We start from the raw sequence: 21738 nt of genomic DNA, 5'->3' as shown, positions 1-21738 counted from the left end.
GTCTGTTTTTAGTTCGGCAGAATTTTTTTCTTGTTTATGGGGAAATGAATATGCATGTTAGATGTTAAAGTGTTTATGAAAACAGAAAACTATTCACAGTCTTCGCACGGAAATCTAGGACCCGCAGATCCAACTGCAAGAACTAATAGGACTCGATCTAGTCTCTGTAATATTTTGGAAAATCGTACCTCAGCCCTTACGAGCAAAAAGCTTTTACAATCCCAGATTAAGACAGGGTTTTGTCAGGTAATTACAAAAAATGAAAAAGTTTTCTGTCGCAAACGTTCCGCCTCGCTTTGATTTGAGTCAGTTACCAAACGCTGGAGAGGAGGGTGATTCTCACGTGTTTTGCCACGGAAAAACAGCAAAAACTATACTCGAGAATAGTAGGTTTTCAATACGAAAAACAGGTCAGTACATCACGGAAAAAAAATAGAAACAAAACAACAAACCCATCCTGAATAAAACCCAAAAGCTTGTATTTATTTGAAGTAATGATCGACTTTGTAATTTCTACAAAGCCGCGTGACATCAAAGGTCACCATTATTCCCGTGTCTTGTCTGCGATGCTAAGAGCCGGTGTGAGAGCTTTCTTATATGACTGTCATAAAATAACAAAAGGTCGTTTGCTGGCTGCCGATTTATTGCAAACACTATAATATTGAACGTTTAAGCGAAAGGAAAATTTAAAAGAATAGATTTTAAAACATTTGTCGATCAAGCCTTTCTTGTTTGTGATGGCTTTTAAAAGAGCCGTTTGTATTTGGTTGGCGTAAGAGAGGCATTTAAAACTTTTCACTTTCACGAGGCTCGTACAGGTTTGCCTCTAGAACATCCATACTGTCTACCATTGAGGTGATGTTGTCTCTCAGACAAAAATATGTTTCTACTATACGTCGTAAAAAGTCCTCTCCCGGTACAGCCGCGGTTATCGCAGAGGTGTTTTTCAAGACATCTAGCAATGCCTCTCGATGTTCTTCAAAAGTTTCAAGGAGGCGATCGTCACGGATACGGTTTATCTCTTCCACGACTTCCATCTTGGTGGTACAGTGAAATTTTAAAGCGGGAAGCAAGTTAAGACTTCGCATACGGGTATTAGTTTTCATTCAGTTTTTCCCGCAGGTGGGAAAAACTGTCAAGAGTTACATTCACCGCACTGACTTATGAGGGCGTGCTCAAAATGTCTAGACAGAAATGAATTACTGCTTTCTTAGGTGGAAAAAGTGGCGATCATGCACAACATAATCAGTCCACATCTTCAGAAAGTGTTAATTTAGCGGCATCAGCTGAGCCTGAAGATTTGGATAAAGATAATTCCATTCAGACTGCAGATGTAACTGGGCCGACGGTAGCAAAGAGACGAAAGCTTAAAGACCATCATGGTAAAAGCATTTCTGGACTTCAATGTAAATTTATTATTTGACCAAGCCGCTCACTTACTTTGGGTTATTCGCATCAGTTTTATTAATTTAACATTGTAGCCCTCGATCGGCTTATTTTTACTTTTGTTTTCGAGCCAATTAACTCAGGTTTTTCAAAGAAACATTACATTGAAGGAATTTCTGTTTATCTTGCTGGACTCACTAAGTAAAAGTAAAAGTGATCTTTTAAATCAATGCCCCCCCCACGCCCCCTCCACGTCGTCAACCACAACTGTGAACACTAAGGATAGAAAGCAGCTATGTACAAAATAGGTTCTTTTCAGGTTCTTCTCAGGTTAATTAAGGCCTGGGTCAAAAATGATTTTCGCCTACAGTGCCCCCCAGCAAGGTTCGCGGAATTCGCGTGGATTGCGCGAGTAACCATAGTTACTTGGAATCAAGATCGCGTAGTTCGTGAACGGCATCCGCCATTTTGAAGTGTCGGCTTTGCATTGGATTTTCCCATCTTCGCTGGTGAATCCGACAATCTAGAGGAAGACATCAAAAGAAGGTAATAAAATTTTCTTTGCTATCTTCATTTCCTCAAAAAATGGCATGATATCGCTATCTTAAAGCCAAAGAGAACCCTTTTGAACGTACGAAGACTTCTAAACACCGCTCACAACATGTTCATTGATTTCACTGCAAATACAATGCAACATGAATTTATAATATAGCGCTTATTTCTAGAGCTCAGTAGCGTTTTACAATGTTTGTAACCTTTGCATAGAAAAAAGTACTATGTTTTGTAACAAATGCATAGAAAAAAGTTTCATTGTGGATATACCATTCAATTTTGAAATTAAATTTAGCTTGATAAATCCTCTATCACATCATGATGCGTAAACTTGTGGTGTTTATCAAAATTTAGGCTTTTGAATGCTTTGGAAACAATTTCTCCAAGAAGCAGATGAATTTACTGACAAACGTAATCCCCCAAAGCAGTTGTTAGGTAAGTTTAATTGCTGACATGTAAGATGCAGATTGTCTTGTCATAAATTGTCCCTCGAAAACTAAGAGGAAAAAAGCTGTACTAATGTGTGTTAGTTTATTCCGAGGTCCCTCACTGAATTGCTATAAATATATAATAATAATAATTTTAATCACTCACACAGAAAACCAGCCAGCCCTTGCAGATTCTAAAGAGAATCTACTTAATTAAAACCAGTTTTATTTACTGTTATCCCTATTTGTTTTCTTGAAGAGGTCCTTCCAGTTATTCCACACAACTAATTTATTACAAGCATGTTAATGGTGTTATTTATGAGGCATTTTTTTGGTTTTTAAATCATGTTATATCAGTTTTAATTATAGTCAACAGTTTGGTTTTTAAGTTTTGACTGGTAATAATTGCAACAATCATTGTTAATGATGGACTTGTAATTGATATATGTGTCTATTTGAATGTAAATATTCTACCCACTACACCAGTGGAGTATCTTTTAATTCAAATGCATCACAAAAGTTCTGATACATGCATATGATTCTGACCATAGCCTTCTCTCTTTGTTGATAAGACATGATTAATTACCAGTGCTTACTGTTGCCCCAAGTGGGGCACTGTTTTTTTTTGTGACAAGAGCAGACACAAACTGGTATAAGATGTGTCATCTTCTCAGCCCTACTCATAAAAGATGTGCCATCTTAAGAGCAGGATAGGTTTCCCTTGTTACAAAGTCAGAAAGGAAAATTTTAAAATTGTATTTCTTGCTTTTTTTGTTGCTCTTCTTAGTCAATATTCCTGTTAGAAGGCTATGGTGGCCTAACTGGTTAAAACTCTGGTTTATAATTTTAAGTGTGATCTGCTAGTTGCTTGCCTAAATTCAATTTCATAGATCAATAATTGGCAGGAATTGGGAAATAAATCGGTACATGTATGTTATCTAGCAGCGATGTAAAATTATAGACATGAGTATGACCTATGAAGTAATTTGTACCTGATGGACCCTAGAGCACCTTATCTGTGCATTATTAAAAATGTCCCTCTAACATTTATTCACAATTTGTAAAGCAGAAGTACAAAATTAGTTTAGACCAAGAGCACACATAAACTTGCTAAAGACATGCACATACATTGTAATTTTAACCTTGCAAAGCCCAATAAAAAGACTCCTGCTGTGACTTGGCTAGGGTCACTTTACCTGATTAGAGTGTTAATTATTACTTTCTTAAGCAAAGGTTTCATTAAGATTTTGAGGTGATGGGAAATGTACAAGGAAGCAGGCAAAATGTGTTTTGATTCTGATTTATGTCAGTCACAACATGCAGGAAAAATTATGTTCCCAGCCAGTCAATTTGCCCAGTGTTAGGCCCGTGAAACCCCTGCTTAAGCTTATAGTATTCAGTGAGATATTATGGAAGCCAGTGTTGCCATAATGCCTGTTGTTGTTGGTCTTCTTACAGGGCTGGCATCCAAACATTCTTGAGCCATGGAAACCAAAAGTGGAATGTTTTGCTTACCACCTACTTTGAACAGAATTTTACCAAGGGAAAAAATATCACTAGCTTCATTAATTCTTTGCAGGAGGAAAGGAGCTGTCACATGCTTTTCCAAAATCGATGATGTAGTCATATTTGTTACTCACAAGAAAATTATTACCCTTCAAATCACAGTGAAGAAAGCCTTTTGTGTGAATATGTGAAAGGGCTTCTGTCAAATCATGTGAAATAATTAACCAGTCATTTGTTATGAGTGAGCTTTGCACATTCTGTATTGTTGCACTGTTTTTCTGACAAGACAATAGTTTGCTTATTGTCACAGATGTATTGTCTTCCCCTTTAAACTACATTATTAAGTAAATGGGCTGCTTTTGAAGCTGCACACCTATTATGGTTAGGATATTTTTGTGTGAGTGCCTGCATAATGTGAGCCTCCTTCATTATCTCTGTGGTGTCCTGCATCAGAGACTGTTTTTCCACAACCTTTATATCAAATCGTGTGTACTGTCTCAGAAGGCATCAGCCATAGGATCCTTCTCCCAGTATTATATTCTCTCCATTGGTTGGAAGAAGTTCAGTATGATTGATTAAGTTTACAGTGGATTATTTGATACTTGCATTCCTTTTAAAAAACTGGAAAATGAAGGCAAATATATTATAGAGAGTGTGCTTAAATAAATGCTAGATTGCAACAAAAGTAAAGGTGAAGATTGTTGATCTCATTGTTTGGCATGCAAATTACTGCAAAGTAACTAGAAACATTACTCCTCCTCCAGATGGACTAGACATTAGCATTGGATTTTATTTTTTTCTTGGCGTGCTCTCCCTCGACGCTGCCGCTTTTTCTCAATTGCGTCTTTCTTTTTTTGGAGTTGAAGTTCCTTCACTTTTGTTTGTGCTTCAGCAAAGCTTATTTTAAATATTTTCTCAAAGTGGCTATTCACTTTTGAATAAATGTGTTTTACAGCAGTTTTAATGGCTTTTTGCGTTGGTTTCACTTAACTTTGTGTTTTCACCCCACTTTCAATAAGGGCCTCTTTTAAAAGTTTTCGGGTTTTGAAAGTTTCTCCACTAGGGAAAAAATTACGGATGGCATAATAGTGCACTTGACAACCTCCACAATTTGACAGTGTGTGCTGTTTCTTCTGCGCTGTATTAAGAGCTTTCCAGTTTACCATTGAAAACGTGTCTTGGTACTGGGCCCTGGCTTTTGAGTTCATCTTTCGGAAAGAGCTGTAAATTGCTTTGGATTTCTTGACGTAGGTGGAACGTTCGACCGCAAAGACTTCCTGACTGTCACCCTCGAACGCTGCAAGATAGTTCTTCCACTTTTCGCTAGGGTTTAAAGTTTCAACCGAAGCACTTCCAACCCTTACGAAAGCTCTCCTTTACAGCAACTCTTGCAAATCCACAATTAAAAATGACAGACATTTTCGTTTCACACGAATACACTTAGCTCGTTATCGAGTAGTACCGTTGTTAGGGAACAAAACCTTGAAGAATTCCAAGGAATCAGTGCAATAACTTTCAAGTTTTGCGCCAAAATTGTAATTCAGTCTCGTTATATGATACTACTTAGGATAAAATTACAAACGTTCTTAATTCTTACCGCCCAAATTTGCAATTGTGTTTTATTAGAACTGTCAAAGGCGATCTAACCCTGGATTTACAGAGATGCAATCGACCTCAGAAAACGAGAAAAAGAAATAAATATCACCAAAAGTATACAAAGTTTGCCTGTATTACTTCTGAGATTGCTCCAATTAGTATTTGGTAGTGTATCAGCCGTTAAATTATTGCTTCTGAACACTCGCGTGACTCGCGTGTCAAAATGGCGGACACTAAGTTGAATTACGTGACTGCGAGTTTTTTGAAAATTCCCACCTCTTAAACAGTTTTAATTTGTCTTTTTTCCAAATAAATAGGAACCTGTAGGATTACTTTCGTTGATAGTGGTTGGAACCAGGTAAAGGCTAAGATGTTTTCTGGCAAAAACCATGATAGAGGAAGCAGCTTCGCAGAGACAAAACTTGATTTAATCTGCTTAGCACATCTCTCTTTTTTTTGGCAGCCATTCCAAGTGGGAAAACAATGAAAAACGTCTCAAATATTCATAGCGATAACTGCATTTTGATTTGCCTTGTGTTTAGTGGAGGGAATTTGCTCAAGAAAGCAACCGACGAATTTGGCGCCTAAATTAACTGTTTTTGGCTGTTGAGAGTATCATATTACGCTGCCACAATTCAGTCCGAGAGAGATGGTAGTGATACACATTTCTGCCAAGTGTGAGAAAAATCCCTCGCAAAATAGCTAAGTTATTCTCAAAATATGGGTTAAAGACAGGGTGACCCAGGCCTTAATTAACCTGAGTTCGTAAAACGACCGGGAGATCGAAAGGAAAACGAGGTTGGACAGTGAGAAGGAGAAAAGGTTTTGTTAGGTACAAAGAAAACTTAGGACCTGACGATGTTGGTTAATTTAGTTAATTTATCAAACCAATTTTGATTTTAAAGATCAGGGGTGGACCTAGGGGGAAGGTACAGGGGGTGCACAGCCCCCTCCCCCCCTCAGATGACCTGTAGCTTTAAGATATAACTAGTATTCTGCAGCATTTGTTTACGTTACCTGTCAGTTACGTCGTTCCTTAGTGGTGCACCTCCTCCTAAGAAAAATCTTGGATCCTTGAATACCGCTCAGGGGCAACTGGAACTCGCAGCAACACCGAGAAGATGGTAGTTTTGACTTCTTTATTGAGTGGAAGAGTCGACTTGGTTCTATTCTTAGGAATCATCTAGATACCTCCCCAAGAAATGCGTTTTACCTATCTCCGCAAATTCAGAATTAACTTATCTCTTGCCCAGGAGACGAAATTCGCGAGAGTATCGTTAAACAAATAGAAAAGTCAAAGTTCTTTAGCGTAATGGCCGAGAGAAAACAGACAAGTCAACAAAAACACAACTTTCTGTCTGTGTAAGGTATCTTACAGACAACTTTGAGGTTAAAGAAGCTTTTCTTGGTTTAGTTGACCTGCATAAAACAGATGCCGATACCATTTCCGAAGTTCTAGTAGACAATGTACAACAATAGAGTTTGGATTCAAGTAAGTGGCGCGGTCAAAGGTATGATGGCGCCTCTACAATGAGTGGACATGTGTCCGGGGTTCAAGCAAGAGTTACCTTAAAACTGCCCAAGGCAAAGTTTTTTTGTTCACTGCACAAGCCATTGCCTTAATTTAGCCATTGTTGCCAGCTGCAGTAAAGTTCCCGAAGTCCGAAACTTTATGGATACTTTCAAATACATTACTTTCTTCTTTTCTGCCAGCCTATTTATGATCGTTTATTCAGCCTTCTTGCAGAAGAAACTGAATTACAAGGTGGGTCATAATTTACAAATACTTCTACATTATGCATACATAGAACTATTTTAGATATCAATTAAATATAAATATTAAATATTGTGTAAACATTAAATACTATAAGTAATAAGATAACTTGTAGTTAAGTATATTACACATGATTCTGATATTTAATAGTACAAAAATTTCCAAATCTAATAGATCTTGAGGAGGTAGGTACAGACACAGATCTTGCTGCCCTAAGGGCATATGGTCTTGAAAATTGACATCGCGGTACTAAATTTCGTAGTAGGTCAGAAGAGTAGTAACTCCGCTTAAGGAAAGTGACGCATGCATCCTCTCTCCTATGGCCTGACTTCTTAAGCACGTCCTCATAACTCATAAACGGGAAAATGATTTTTAGAGCCCTCTTTTGCACCGACTCAATTTGATCACTCAAGTACTGCGTGAGGCCAGCCCATACAGGACTTGCATACTCCAAGACAGATCTGATCATGCTACAGTAGACCAAGATAAGCTGCCCATCAGTTAAACCACACTTCTTAAGAGCACGTATTGCATATAACCTCTTGTTTCCTTTCTTTACAATATGAAATACATGCTCGTTCCACGTTAAGTTATCTGATAAGTGTATCCCCAACAACTTGTAACAGGAAACCTTTTCTATTATAGAATTACCAACAGCTAAAGTGGGTGGCGAAAACGGGCAATACTGTAAAAACGTAATGCACATTTCTTTGCACTTCTTGCCGTTGAGAACCATTCCCCTAGAAGTCTTAAGCTTAACGGAATCCTCTCCGAGGAACTCTCAGAAAGTGCCGGTAATTACTTGCTTGCTGATTCAGGCCTTGGCTTAGTCAACTATGTCACGAGATATTTCGGACGCCTAGTTACCTTGTCAGCACCACTGAGTAACCTGACCAAGAAAGGCACAGCCTTCTCCTGGGGACCTGAGAAACATCATCACCAAGGTCAAGAAATAAGTCTCATCACTCGGCGTACTTAAGTACTTCGACCCGCATGCAGAAACCGTCATTGAAACTGACGCCCTGCTGAAAGGATTAGGCGCTGTACTACTACAAGACGGACAGCCTGTCTGCTATGCCTTTAAAGCCCTTACCAAGACCGAACAGCGATACAGTAACATTGAACGTGAGGCACTCGGCGTCACCTGGGTACTTGAAAGGTTCCATTACTTCACCTACAGCAAGTAATGCACTATCCACACAGATCACAAGCCGCTCGGGACGATCTTCAAGAAAAAACTAAGCAGCTACCCTGCTAGATTACAGAGCTCTGAAGTTCGACGGGCTCTGAAGTACGACGTTACCGTGAAGTATGTAAAGGGAGCCGAAGTACCCATCGCCTATGCCCTCCAGAGTATCACTACATCCAGCTCCACCCGAAGGAGAATTCCCACAGTTTGACATCCACCAGATCACAAAGAATCTCCCAGCATCAGCGACAAAACTTCATTAGATTCGCAACGAGACAGCCAGCGACCCAACGTCAAGCGAACTTCGCGATGTGATACATGAGGGTGGCCTGCGACCAGGGAGAAATGCCCTAAAGCACCCCACAACTACGAGAACTTCCGCGAGGAACTCACCATTGAGGACGGCCTCATCCCGAAGCAAGAGCTAATAGTCATGCCTACCACGCTCAGGCATGATACTCTTAACACCATCCACCACGGACATCTTGGACAAGAGAAGTGCCTTGTACGAGCCAGATCAGCAGTATTTTGGCCAGGCAACACCACAGATGTCATCAACCTAGTCCAAAACTGTGCCACCTGCCAAGCACATCAAAGAAAACAACAAAAGCAGCAAATTCTATAGCCTAAAGCACCCTGCTACCCACGGCAGATACTTAGCTCAGATCTGTTCGAGTTCAAAAGAAACCAATACCTCCTGATATTTGACAAGTTCAGAAAGTTTCTAATCTCTAGGAAGCTCACCAGCACTACCTCCCGTGCCATCATCAACCACCTGAAAAGCATCTTCGCTGAACACGAGATACCGGAACAGCTTACCACAGACAACGGTCTTCACAGTGCATCACAAGAATTCCGCAACTTCATGCAGACCCATAGAGTAGCACATTTTACCAACTCTCCGATGTACCCCCAGTCTAATGGTTCTGCAGAACGCATGGTTTAGACAGTAGAGAATATCCTCAAGAAATGTGACTAAGAAGGAGAAGGCCCCCATCTTGGACTACTATCCTACCGTACGACACCTGTCAGCAGCAACTTGAAATCTTCAGCAGAACTGCTGAACAACCGTAAGTTGAAGAACACTACCAATATTCAAGCGTGTAAGTGTCAGCGACACTACCAGTAAGAGAAAGGAAAAGCTGCACCAGCGACAAAAGCTACAAGCATTCTACTACAACAAGACTGCTGGACCGACACTGCAACCATTTCAACCAGGTCAGCCAATCAACATCTATGACCACCACACTCAGACATGGGAACGAGGAACAGTTATCAGACCTGCGAAGGAACCAAGACCCTTCATCGTTAAGAATGACCGAACCGAAGGTGTCTACCGTCGCATTTGACTACAGTTGAAACCCAGACCCGAGGTAAAGGACAACAGCATTAAAGAAACACCACCAACTACTCCTGAGACAGCAGCATCACAAGATAGCTTAGCTACCCCACCTCAGGACGGTCAAGCCTACACAACAAGATCTGGACGCATTTCAAAACCTCCAGACTGACTAGACACTTAAATACTTGAACAGTTGAACTATGTTGAACACTACCGTTATAGATTAGTCATGAACACAATCACTAATTATGCATATCATTCTTTATAGAATCGTTATAACTTGTTTTGTTTCAAAGTGGGGGGATGTAACAGTATCTAATCTCTATGATAATTATGTAACGTAACGACTTCTCTATGTCACGCATGTTGATTACGTAACGTGTAATTCATCACGTGCTGTGTTCTTCCCGACCACATGCTTTTGTAGTAATGGCTTAATAAACTACTTGAGTTGAACTACGAGTCTATTTACAGAGACGAACTCCCTAACAACGCCGAATTTGCGCAAGAGGTAAGGAAACTGACTCCTTAACTTTAGTGAGCAATCCCAGAATAGCGATTTGTTTATCTATACAAAAGGAATATTTTTTCAACAGCTACTGCGTTGGAAGATGGAGAACAACAACTCCGATGCTAAGCAAATCCAAAGCTTGCAACAAGCAGTGAGCCATTGTAATGAAGAATTCTATCCACAAATATCGACCATTATACAGCTTCTGTTGACCTTTCCAGTTGGCTCCTGCTCATGCGAGCGTTCCTTCAGCTCACTGAGAAGGCTTAAAACCTGGTCCCGAACCGGCATGGCTACCCCGAGGCTGAATGGGCTTGCTTTAGCGTACATTCATAAACCAACGGAAATTGACAGCAGTTAAAGAGATGGGATGCCTGTGGCCACAGACGGATTGCCTTAAATTTCAGTAAAGAACAAACGACCGGCAAAAAATTTTCAGTTTTCTAACTTTTAAGGGAAAAGTATTTTATTAGTCCTACAAGTATAAGAGATGGCAATATTATGACATGGCTGTCTCAAACTTGAAGAACATAGGCAAGAGTGTATCGAAACAGATAATTTATAAGTAAGTGCGATTCTGTATATCATATAAGAACTAACTTCAAAAAATTGTTACCTAAGTCTTCTCCTAATTATCTACAGTATAAAATCCATAAACGTTAGCCACTCTCGTGGATTCATTTTATTGTTATAATACGTGTTACAACATTTGAATACTTTAAAATGCAGATGGTCATTAACTTGGCACCAGTATCGTTCAGCAATAAAAAGTGAACTTCTACACTTGCCCAAGATTAACTTTTCTGAAGAGAAATGTCATGGAAAATGCCTAAAAGAGCATTTCTGAGCCTCTAGATTTCAAAATTTTCTGGGGGGCATGCCCCCACACCCCCCCTAGTGGCTCGCGCCTTCGGCGCTCGAAGCGTACCTCGTCTTGTTCTGAAGTCTGGCTATGGCCCTGATCTATCATATTCCTTTAATAACAAAACTCAAAAAACAAAGGCGTTATACACTTCTTCTTTTCTTCTAAGTTAAATACCTCAGGAGTATAAGCATCACCTTAAGTAAAGAAAATATCACAAAGGTAGCTATTACAACTTCAATGTAATCTAATCAAAGCGAAACTAATGACGATTAAAAGAAGCCACCCAAAGAGTTTTCCCATGTGTTCACAAAAAGGAAAAGTTACAAAAAGCCAAATACTTTGAAATACAAAAGAGAAAGTACAATCACTTCAATTAGTCGGTTCAAATCATTGGCGGTTTTGTTCACATTTGTTTCCATTAATATCATTAAAAGAAAAATCCAGCAATACATGTAGCACCGGCATTACTGATATCATTCTCAGACAAATCCAAATTGGTTAGCTTCTTGTTGACTTAGATTGCCTCATCAATACATATAGCACCGGCATCACAAATATCATTCTCAGACAAACCTAAATTGGTTGGCGTCTTGCTGACTTGGATTGCCTCAGCAATACATGTAGCACCGGCATCACTAACATCATTGCGAGACAAATCCAAATTGGTTAGCGTCTTGTTGACTTGGATTGCCTCAGCAATACATATAGCACCGGCATCACGAATATCATTCTCAGACAAATCTAAATTGGTTAGGGTCTTGTTGACTTTGATTGCCTCAGCAATGTATGTAGCACCAGCATCACTTATATCATTACGAGACAAATCCAGATTGGTTAGCGTCTTGTTGACTTTGATTGCCTCAGCAATACATGTAGCACCGCCATCACTAATATCATTGCGAAACAAATTCAAATTGGTTAGCGTCTTGTTGACTTTGATTGCCTCAGCAATACATGTTGCACCGGCATCACGAATATCATTGAAAGACAAATCCAAATTCGTTAGCGTCATGTTGACTTTGATTGCCTCAGCAATACATGTAGCACCGGCATCACTAATATTATTGAAAGAAAAATCCAAATTGGTTAGCGTCTTGTTGACATGGATTGCCTTAGCAATACATGTAGCACCGGCATCACCAATATCATTCTCAGACAAATCCAAATTGGTTAGCGTCTCGTTGACTTTGATTGCCTCAGCAATACATGTAGCACCGGCATCACTAATATCATTCTCAGACAAATCCAAATTGGTTAGCGTCTTGTTGACTTTGATTGCCTCAGCAATACATGTAGCACCGGCATCACTAGTATAATTGAAGGACAAATCCAAATTGGTTAGGGAATTCTTAACTTTGATTGCCTCAGCAATAGATCTAGCACCAGTTTCACAAATACCATTGCGAGACAAATCCAAATTTGTTAGCGTATTGTTGACTTTGATGGCCTCAGCTATAGATGTAACACCGGCATCACCAATACTATTGAGAGACAAATCCAAATTAGTTAGCGTCTTGTTGACTTTGATTGCCTCAGCTATAGATGTAGCACCGGCATCACTAATGCCATTGCGAGACAAATCCAAATTGATTAACGTCTTGTTGGCTTTGATTGCCTCAGCAATACATGCAGCACCGGTATCACTACTATAATTGTAAGACAAATCCAAATTGGTTAGCGTATTGTTGACTTTGATTGCCTCAGCAATAGACCTAGCACCGGCATCACTGATACCATTGCGAGACAAATCCCAACTGGTTAGCGTCTTGTTGACTTTGATTGCCTCAGCTATAGATTTAGCACCGGCATTACTAATACCATTGCGAGACAAATCCAAATTGGTTAGCGTCTTGTTGACTTTCATTGCCACAGCAATAGATGTAGCACCGGCATCACTAATACCATTGAGAGACAAATCTAAATTGGTTAGCGTATTGTTGACTTTGATTGCCTCGGCTATAGATGTAGCACCGGCATTAGTAATACCATTGCGATACAAATCCAAATGGGTTAGCGTCTTATTGACTTTGATTGCCTCGGCAATAACTGTAGCACCGGCATAACTAATACCACTGTAAGACAAATCCAAATGGGTCAGATTCAAACCAGTTCCAAAAGACTTTGCTAACTGTAAGTGAAAATCACTTCCTTGTCTTTTACATTCGTTGATTGCCTCCAATACAACTTTTGTACCACTGCCTTCATATTTGTTGACTTCATCTGTTAAACTCTTTACAAGAGCCTCAGCTTGTTCATCGCATTTCACGGCTAAAATTCCACATGAAAACAAGAGTACTTGTTCAAGTTTTACGAAATACCTTGGATCGGAAACTAGTTCTGCAGGTGTAATTTCATTGCTTTGAATCTGAGAACAAATGAAGAATGCTGCGAAGCATTCCTGAAAACTTTTATGTAAGAAAGCATAATGCAGTTTTGGTCTCAATTTGCTGCCACCAGGCTGCGCTGAAAGAAATCCAAATTCAGTCAAGTCTTTTGCAAGGTTTCCCAATTCACTTTCATTAAAATCCAACTTGTCTTTAAGTAAACCATTCAATGCTACCCACCCAAGGTGATTCAGTTCCAGTTTGTAATGGTTTGTCAGGTCTTCTTCCGTTTCTGACAGTCCCTTCTTTTTCCGATACCTCCTCAAGACACATTCAACCATATCCAAATAAAGTTGAGCTCTGTTTTCGGGGAGTTTGCCCTCAACCTCTTCGCATAAAAGGCAAAGAAGTGCTGTGTTTAGAGGATTGGCCGATATTTCAATCAGGTTTTTATCTCGCGACATCCGTTGCGAGAGCTTGGTGGCTAAATCCGTCCTTTCTCTAAAGTACTGAGTGACAAATCCTTTCACATGCTTTTCAGTGAATCCTTCGATCTGAAGCAGCGCATCACAACATTTCCTCACCTCTTTTCCAGCTTCGTGTCTTGCTGTTGCAACTATGTGGCATCTGGGGAGTACTTTTCCTTCAATTAAATCGGAAAACATCGACAATTTGCCGGATGGTAACTCATCCAATCCATCCAATATCAATAAAATGCTGGACTGATTTTCACGAATAAACCGAAAAAATTGTCGTTTGACTTTTTCATCGATGTCTAGGGACAGCAGCTGATCATCAATGGCTTCCCAGACGTCAGAATGGATGTCTCGACATTTCAACAACAATACCACTTTAAATACTGTCGAGCCGCAGCCCTGAGGTTCTTGCTGTTTTGTGGCCCAGTCGTAGGCGTACTTTTTACAATAGGTGGTTTTTCCCACACCAGGTTCTCCTTCAATCAACACTGTTCTCGGCGCTGAACACTCTTCATACGGGTCTAGTATTGACGACATGTCAACAAATACGTCAGTGATTTCTCCTCTCGTTTTCTTTCTTCTGACCACTTTAAGCCTTGTAAAAATATTTCCAAGAAAAAACTGAAACTCTTCACACCATGGAAATGGTGAGAGCCATCCCTCGCGAGTCTTGTACAGCTGGCGAATTCCACTGATAAGCTCAGTTGGATCAAAAATACCTAGCAGTAGCAAAATAAGTAAGAAATCTGATGAATGCAACATTGAAAATTGTGGTGCCTCTCTGGTATTCGGCACTGGATTTAAATAAGTGAATGAGTACGATACCGTTGCCAAAGAAATTACTTGGACGATGCAAAAAGGTTTTAGTGTATGGTTCATGCTTACTGATTAAAAGCCATTTAGATTATAAATTCAGGTACACCTACTCTGTTTGTTCGGCTTTAAGGGTGTCTGACAGTGAAACTCTGTCGTAAAATAAATTACTCGGGAGATAAATATTCATATCATTGGAGCCGTAGTCTGAGAAAGGCTTTTTCGGGATATACCGAGACTACGAACAAATAAATGGAAACCAAACAACGGCTTTGTGCCTTCTTTGTCACGCGGTTTCATCAAAAGTGCTGCAGAAAACCGGGGGCTCGCCTGCGATGAAGTGGGAGGTTTTTCCTACAGTCTTTTCCTTAGGAACCTATTTTACTCAAGACGATCCTCATTCAACTATTTTCCCATGTAGAATTGAATACTCCACAATATGAGCGCAGGAAGGGTTTAGTTATTTTATTCAGAAATATGCGGATTACATCTAATGCTACTAGGTATTCGGCACTGAATTTAAATTAGTGAACAAGTACGACACCACTGCCAAAGAAATTACTTGGACGATGAAAAAAGGTATCAATGTATGATTCATGTCAATTTACTGACTAAATGCAGTGGAACCTGCTCTGTTCATTTCTAACATCAAGCCAAACTTAATGCCAATGTTTTCGTTAAAACTGTATTCGTTTTATTTCGTTCTCCACTCTAATCAAAATATAAATTTTTCCAGGCTAATTACGGGTAAAAGTTTGAACAATTGGAGGGAATGAAAGTACACCGCAGAGATTATTCCAGAGATTGTCTAACTTGAAAAACTGAATCTCTTTAACCTAGGATGATCTCTCCCTCTCTCACATACAGGCCACGTTGACTACGGCGAAATTTGCGGTTAAGCAGGATAACTTTTATTGTATAATTCAACTGACCTTCATCCTTGCTTTCTCCCACTGAGGCTGTCAAAGCACACAGCTTTTCCTTCACTTCTTTCAGTTCGCTGTCCATCTTTACCATTTCGCCTATCATTTTCTCAAGAGACCCTTTCGTGGAATAACATTGGAACTTTTAGTCCGTGTGAGAGTCGCCATATTCAGTAAAAGTTAACTAAAAGATCCTTTTCCCTTCCTCTGTTGTCGTTGTTGTTTTTTTAAATTTTATACAACATTCTTAAGAAACTTATGGCTCGGCTTCAGCGGTTTCTGATAGTGAAACTCGGGAGATAAATATTGATATCATTGGAGCCGATAGTCTGAGTAAGAGTTTTGTCGGTAAAAAGGGACAGAGTAAGAACTAATTAAAAAAAACCAAAGAACGCTTTTCCGCCCTCGTTTTCACGTCGTTTAATCATAGAAAAAGAAAAACGCTAGAACAAACCAGAGGTCCGCCTGCAATGCATTGTGAAGTTTCGTTCACAGGTTTTCCCTCGGAAAAATTAAAATAACCACATACGCCTTCTCCTGTCCCTTTTAACTAACACAGCCCTCATTCAGCAATTTTTTCCACGTAAAATGGAATGCTCTACAAAAAATTTGAGTGGAGGAAGGATTGCATTAGTCTGTTCAAAAATATGCAGGTAAAATCTAACGAATTAGGAAGTTAGATTCGTTATGTCCTTAACAAAAGTAAAATTGAAATAAGGCAATAACCCTTCTCGGCCAATGTTTATGAGTGCTGTCAGAAAGCTATCCAATCTGAGAGGTAGCCTGAGATTCCGTGCCATCCCATTCATCCTACACATTACCTGGTATCTTCATTTGTAGCCAGAGTAGGTTTATCTTAGTAGCCAAGGTGTGCTCTTACAACAATACATTACCTGAAAAGTGTTAAATTAGCCGACATCAAGTGAATAATGTGGTCATGCTCAAAAGAGTGTTTTGTACTCAAGTTAACGGAGTCCCTGTTGATAGTTCAGTTTATCTGTGAGTAGCTATTTCTAGCAACCAACCTTCATCTGTACTTTTCTCCACTGTGGTCGTCAGGCTACAAAGCGTCTCTTTAACCTCCTCCATTTCAATCTCTATCTTCTCAGTTGTATCTCTGAGGTCATTTAGCGAATCTGCATTGGTAAGAAAGATAAGCGCAATTTCATAAGCACAGTTACATCACAAATTCACATTAACGTGCAGATAAACAATGACATCTATGTCAATATCTACTCGATTCCGTAGGGATCAAGCTCAATAAGACGCTTAGAAATCACAAAAATGCTCTCCAGCAGTTGTACACGAGTACCCCCGAACAGACAAAAATACTGCCAATGAAAACACACTGTCGACATTTGGGTTAATCCTTAATTTTTCACACATAACGCTAGATTAACGTTCCAAATATGTGACTAGTTCCAACCAAAATGAAAACATTATGAGTTATACTACACTGCTGTGTTTTACTAGGCAAAAAAAAAAACGCAAAGGAAACCTAGAGACCCGTCTGTAATGGAGTGGGAGGTTCTGCCTGCAGTCTTTTCCTCAGGAAATGTAAAATAACCACATGCATCTTATTCCGGCCCATTTTACTCAAGACGATTCTAATTCAACTATTTTCCCATGTAGAATTGAATACTACACAATATGACCGGAGGAGGGATTTGGTTATTTTATTGAGAAGTGCGTGGGTCACATCTAACGCTACTAGGAAGTTAGATTCATTATGAGAAAGATGATACGAAAAAAAAGAACGATAACCTATCTCGCCTAAGATCATACATATGTATGAGTGCTGTCAAAACACCATCAAATCCGAGAGGTAGCCAGGGCAGAATATCTCACATTTCGTGGCATCTCACATATTATAGAGTATCTTCATGTATGGCAAGTGTGAGTGGTGGCCAGGGTGCGCCCTTAGACCAGTAAAATACCAAAGTATGCTGTGTTGGCCGACATCCAGCGATTACCGTCATCATGCACAAGAGCTGCGTCATGCATTAAAAAAACAGTGTCGCTCTTCATAACTTTTTTTCTGTGAGTAGCTCTTTCTACCAACTAACCTTCTTGTGTGCTTTTTTCAGCTGAGGCCGTCAGACTAGTAAGCTTTTCTTTCACCTCTTTCATATAAATCTCTATCTTGTCAGTTGCGTCTCTGAAGTTTCTTCTCATGTTTTCCAGCGAATCTGAAAATTTCCAAAGGTATGCGCATTTTCATAAGCAAATTTATATTACAGCTTCACGTTTACGTACAGATAAAGCAATGATACCTATGTCAATATCTAGTCGATTCCGAACAGATCAAACTCAATAGGACGCTTAGAAATCACAAAAATGTAGTCCAGCAATTGTACACGAGTACCCCGAACAGACCAAAATACTACAAATGAACACACAGTGTCAACATTGGGGTTTATTCTTCATTTTTCACACATGACGCAAAAATACCTTCCAAATATAAGACTAGTTCCGACCAAAATGAAAACTTCATGAGCTCGCATGCAATGCTGTGCTAACTGAAAATATATACATTTGTAGCCTTCTGGTTCATCCTCATTGACAGTACACAATGCTTTTCTTACCTTCAATTTCTTCAAGCTTGTCTTTGATGCTGTCGTCGTCTTTCTTCCATTGTTTCATCAGCTCACGATAATGCTCCTCGATATCTGGATCCATGCAGTCGTGCTCAAGATTGTCGATTTCAGCTCTAAAATGAGCTCCTCCCAGTCTCACCAAAGCTTCTCTTACTTCCTGCCAGTAAGCACTGAAACTACTGTCATCCACAGAGGCTTGAGAAGCATGGCCGTATACAGTGTTCCTGTAATACTTGACTCTGGCGATGTCATCTGCGATGCTTAAGTTTGTAGCTAGGGGAAGACGATCCCATCCATTGGCAGGAGGGCCCAAACCACAGATATTTCTAAGAAGCACCGTTAGAAGTGTGATATCGAAGGCTACAGAAGACACGGGTGCGTGAGAAGGGTACAACTTTCCCCATTGCGTGGGATTCAGCACTTTCTTCCTCCCTTTGTACAGTGATTGCAATGTGGCATAATGCACTGAGGTACTTCCCAAAACTGTATGTAGAATCGCTGGTGGGTGTATTGTGTCAAAAGTGGACCGAAGCACCTGAGATCCAACATCCACCAGGAGGCGGCATAACCTTGCATAGTTAGTAGTCTCTTTCGTAGACGCAAATGGTAAAATAGCCATAGCCATAATACTAACTTTTCCAGGATGACCTGTCAAACAGAGAATTGACATTAAGTGATGCTAATCAAACCAATTCGAAAAAAAGAAAACTCCCGATAGCCAATTGAGACCGAGAATGGTTTCAAATCGTGATATCATTTTCTAAATCATTTGGAGCAAGGAACACCAACGAAAGAACCTAACAAGATATTTAATCTAAGATTTTTCATTTCAACCCAGTTTTTAGATTAAGAAAGAGTTTCGTTTTTTAGTTAACAAAGTACCAACCAGAGACATAAACAGCAAAAACGAAACGCGATTTGAAAGTTTGAGGAGAAAGGAATCACCGAAAAGAGTGTTTATTTCCTCTCGGGGGCCGTAAACTTAGTCAGTTCTGGTGGCTCGTTGACGTTTGATTCTTAATGGAATGGAATCTACCTTCTAAGTACCAAGGTCGACATAAGGTGTAATTATACTCTTAAATATTTTAAGTCAGGCATCTTCTTGAGATCTACCAATCCAAGACCTCTCCCTCACTAATAATAAAAGCATCTGTTGAACTCTTTCATAACCCAGCACGTAACCTTACCTTGAGTGTCGTATTGCAAACCAATTGACCTTAAATACGTCTGAATTGTTTATCGATGCAAAAAAAGAAGAGAAAACTCGACATTAGCGTCTGCTATAAGATTTCAATGTGGAACAGCTGCCAAAGTACACAAATAAGCTAGCTATGCTACTACAACAAAAATCCCGAAACACATATTTCCCAATAATCACCGTCACTGTTACGCACTAAATTCAAGCCACTCGCGTGCAGATCATCACGTTCTGGCACATTATCACCTTTAACACTGCCAATTAACCACTGCATAGGAAAGTTTTAAAATTGATCTAGGAGTAGTAACTGCGACAACATCCCCAACTATAATTTGTCAGCGAAGAGATGAAAAAAACCAAAACCGTTAACCCCTACATCCGCCAGCCATCAGTGCTTCCGAAACTGCTACCACACGAGAACTAAAATCATCACTAACAATCAGGTAACACACAAAATCAAGACATGCTCAACGCATTAAAAGGCAAAGCCATAGGCATTAAGCCAATACCACTACCACTCAAACCAGAGTCACCTCAATTGGCAAATAATGCCTCTTTTTGATAAAAGAAGCACCAGTGATTTAAGAGCAGCTTCAGTCTCCCGAGCAAGGACAAGTCCAACAACAATGCCACCAGCATTAATACAAAAGCCACGTTTTTACTACTTCATGTAGCTTCAAAAAGATCTGAGCATTGCCAGCGCGACTATTATACATAAACCTGAAAACCTCCATAACTCTAATGCGATCCACAAGCTGACACAAACATACAGACCACAGTGTAACATCAAAGCAAGACAACACAACCTCCATGTACCACCCTGCAAAGATCACCGCATCAACTTGGTCATTTGAAGCATAACTGCAGAAGTATTATCCATCACCATCCCAACAAGGACAAGAAGTACATAACCACAAGCAAACTACACTGTGTTAGGAAAATTGTCATCAATATGGAAATCAGTGTGTTACCAGGTCAGCCGATGGAACCAACTCCATGACTAGACCAGGAAATACTAACACAACAAATACCGAAATGATATTACTTCAGGTCAGTGAGTTTACAAAAATCACTAAATGACAGCCTACAGCTAGAAGGCAAAATCCATGTAACACACCTTAACTATCCCAATTTCTATGGCATTAGGCAATATGGGGTATTAATCATCACTCTAAATGGAAAAGTAAATGCAATTTTTCACAGGTATATCACCTAACCTGACACCAGGTCTCTCTTCCAGTACCAAAATTCCTGGAGCAACTCAGAAGAAATTTGTAGATTTCCTCACCAGCTTCTACTTCACTATCACACCTGGGAACATCAAAAGTCTTTTTAAAACTCAGGAAATTCGTAGTTTCTCTGCTTATTGATATTAGATCAGTACAGCCCTTGAGAACAGATTGCACAGTCACTGTTATTAAATGCACCTTTTTTAAGTTATGTACTAATTCTGCCACATGAAGGTAACTCTAATTGTTACTGATACAATACAAGGTCATTGAAACTTGTGCACCAGTACAAAATATGGTGTCCCAGTTCATGGAACAAAAAAGTCTGATTCAACAGATTTAAAATTCTCTATAATATTACCACCTCCACCAGCAAAATGTGCCTAACAGCAAAACCCACCACTTGCAGTTACCACTACAGTTAGGGAAAAGAAACTCAACAAAAAACTTTGTTCTACATGCAGCATCCAAAAAATTTAGGGATGCAACCTCCATTTGCAACTGAACCTGCAATGACAAAGAAGCCACATGGGATCACTAGCATGCACTATCATGTGGCCAGCAGGAACATAACTTCTAGAACTGGAGCTAAATTCCAGTAAGAGGTTTCCTACCAACTTGGTAAACATTATTTTATCAGAAGAAAGATATTTTATGCCCTGTCATGTGCATGGGACAAAGTCAGAAATCTGAATCACCACAAGAAGTTGAATTATAAAACCTCAGCTGATTCCACCCACCACTAAGCCAGTAACAGCAACTGTAAGCAAGGCAAGGCCATTAATTACTAGGTTAATCTGGCACCCCCGTCACAAACTGCTGGCAGGTCTTCGACCACTGGCATTAAATTATTCAGTCAATTACCAAAATAAACAACTCTTAGACTAGACCTTTTCCATATTCCAGGGTAAGAGAGGGGAACTCAGTCTGAATTAATGCATTTTCTCACCAACAACCTAGCGATTAACTCAGCATCAGAGTGACACTTTTTACCTCTCAAATTGGTGTCCCGGTGCATTAATCTTTACA

At 39.7% G+C, this 21738-nt stretch overlaps 1 protein-coding gene and 1 long non-coding RNA gene across 6 annotated transcripts in view; one reads left to right on the top strand and one right to left on the bottom strand.

Annotated features, from left to right (window-relative positions):
- The first annotated feature begins 1822 nt into the window (after positions 1–1822).
- LOC136281723 (uncharacterized) lies at positions 1823–3962 on the top strand. Its single transcript, XR_010717932.1, has 3 exons — positions 1823–1932; positions 2293–2373; positions 3825–3962. It is a non-coding gene; the product is annotated as an uncharacterized lncRNA (long non-coding RNA).
- Positions 3963–10799: 6837 nt separating this feature from the next.
- The window catches only part of LOC131788901 (NLR family CARD domain-containing protein 3-like), a 29860-nt gene continuing 18921 nt past the window's right edge, over positions 10800–21738 (bottom strand). For 4 of the 5 annotated variants that reach the window (XM_066168543.1, XM_066168542.1, XM_066168544.1 and 1 more), the window contains 7 exons: positions 20698–20791; positions 19470–19509; positions 18271–18930; positions 17752–17874; positions 16711–16821; positions 15695–15805; positions 10800–14668 (listed from right to left, as the gene is read on the bottom strand). In XM_066168543.1, the coding sequence (XP_066024640.1) occupies positions 11664–14668; positions 15695–15805; positions 16711–16821; positions 17752–17874; positions 18271–18907 (3987 nt within the window). In that variant the 5' untranslated portion in view covers positions 18908–18930; positions 19470–19509; positions 20698–20791 and the 3' untranslated portion in view covers positions 10800–11663. Of the gene's footprint in view, positions 14669–15694; positions 15806–16710; positions 16822–17751; positions 17875–18270; positions 18931–19469; positions 19510–20697; positions 21250–21738 lie in introns of those variants that run through there. The other variant, XM_066168546.1, reaches the window with a different exon arrangement.

The sequence above is a fragment of the Pocillopora verrucosa genome, chromosome 6, assembly GCF_036669915.1.
Source record: "Pocillopora verrucosa isolate sample1 chromosome 6, ASM3666991v2, whole genome shotgun sequence".
Taxonomy (NCBI): domain Eukaryota; kingdom Metazoa; phylum Cnidaria; class Anthozoa; order Scleractinia; family Pocilloporidae; genus Pocillopora; species Pocillopora verrucosa.
The sequence above is the reverse complement of the archived record's forward strand: the minus strand, read 5'-3'. Positions and strand labels throughout refer to the sequence as shown.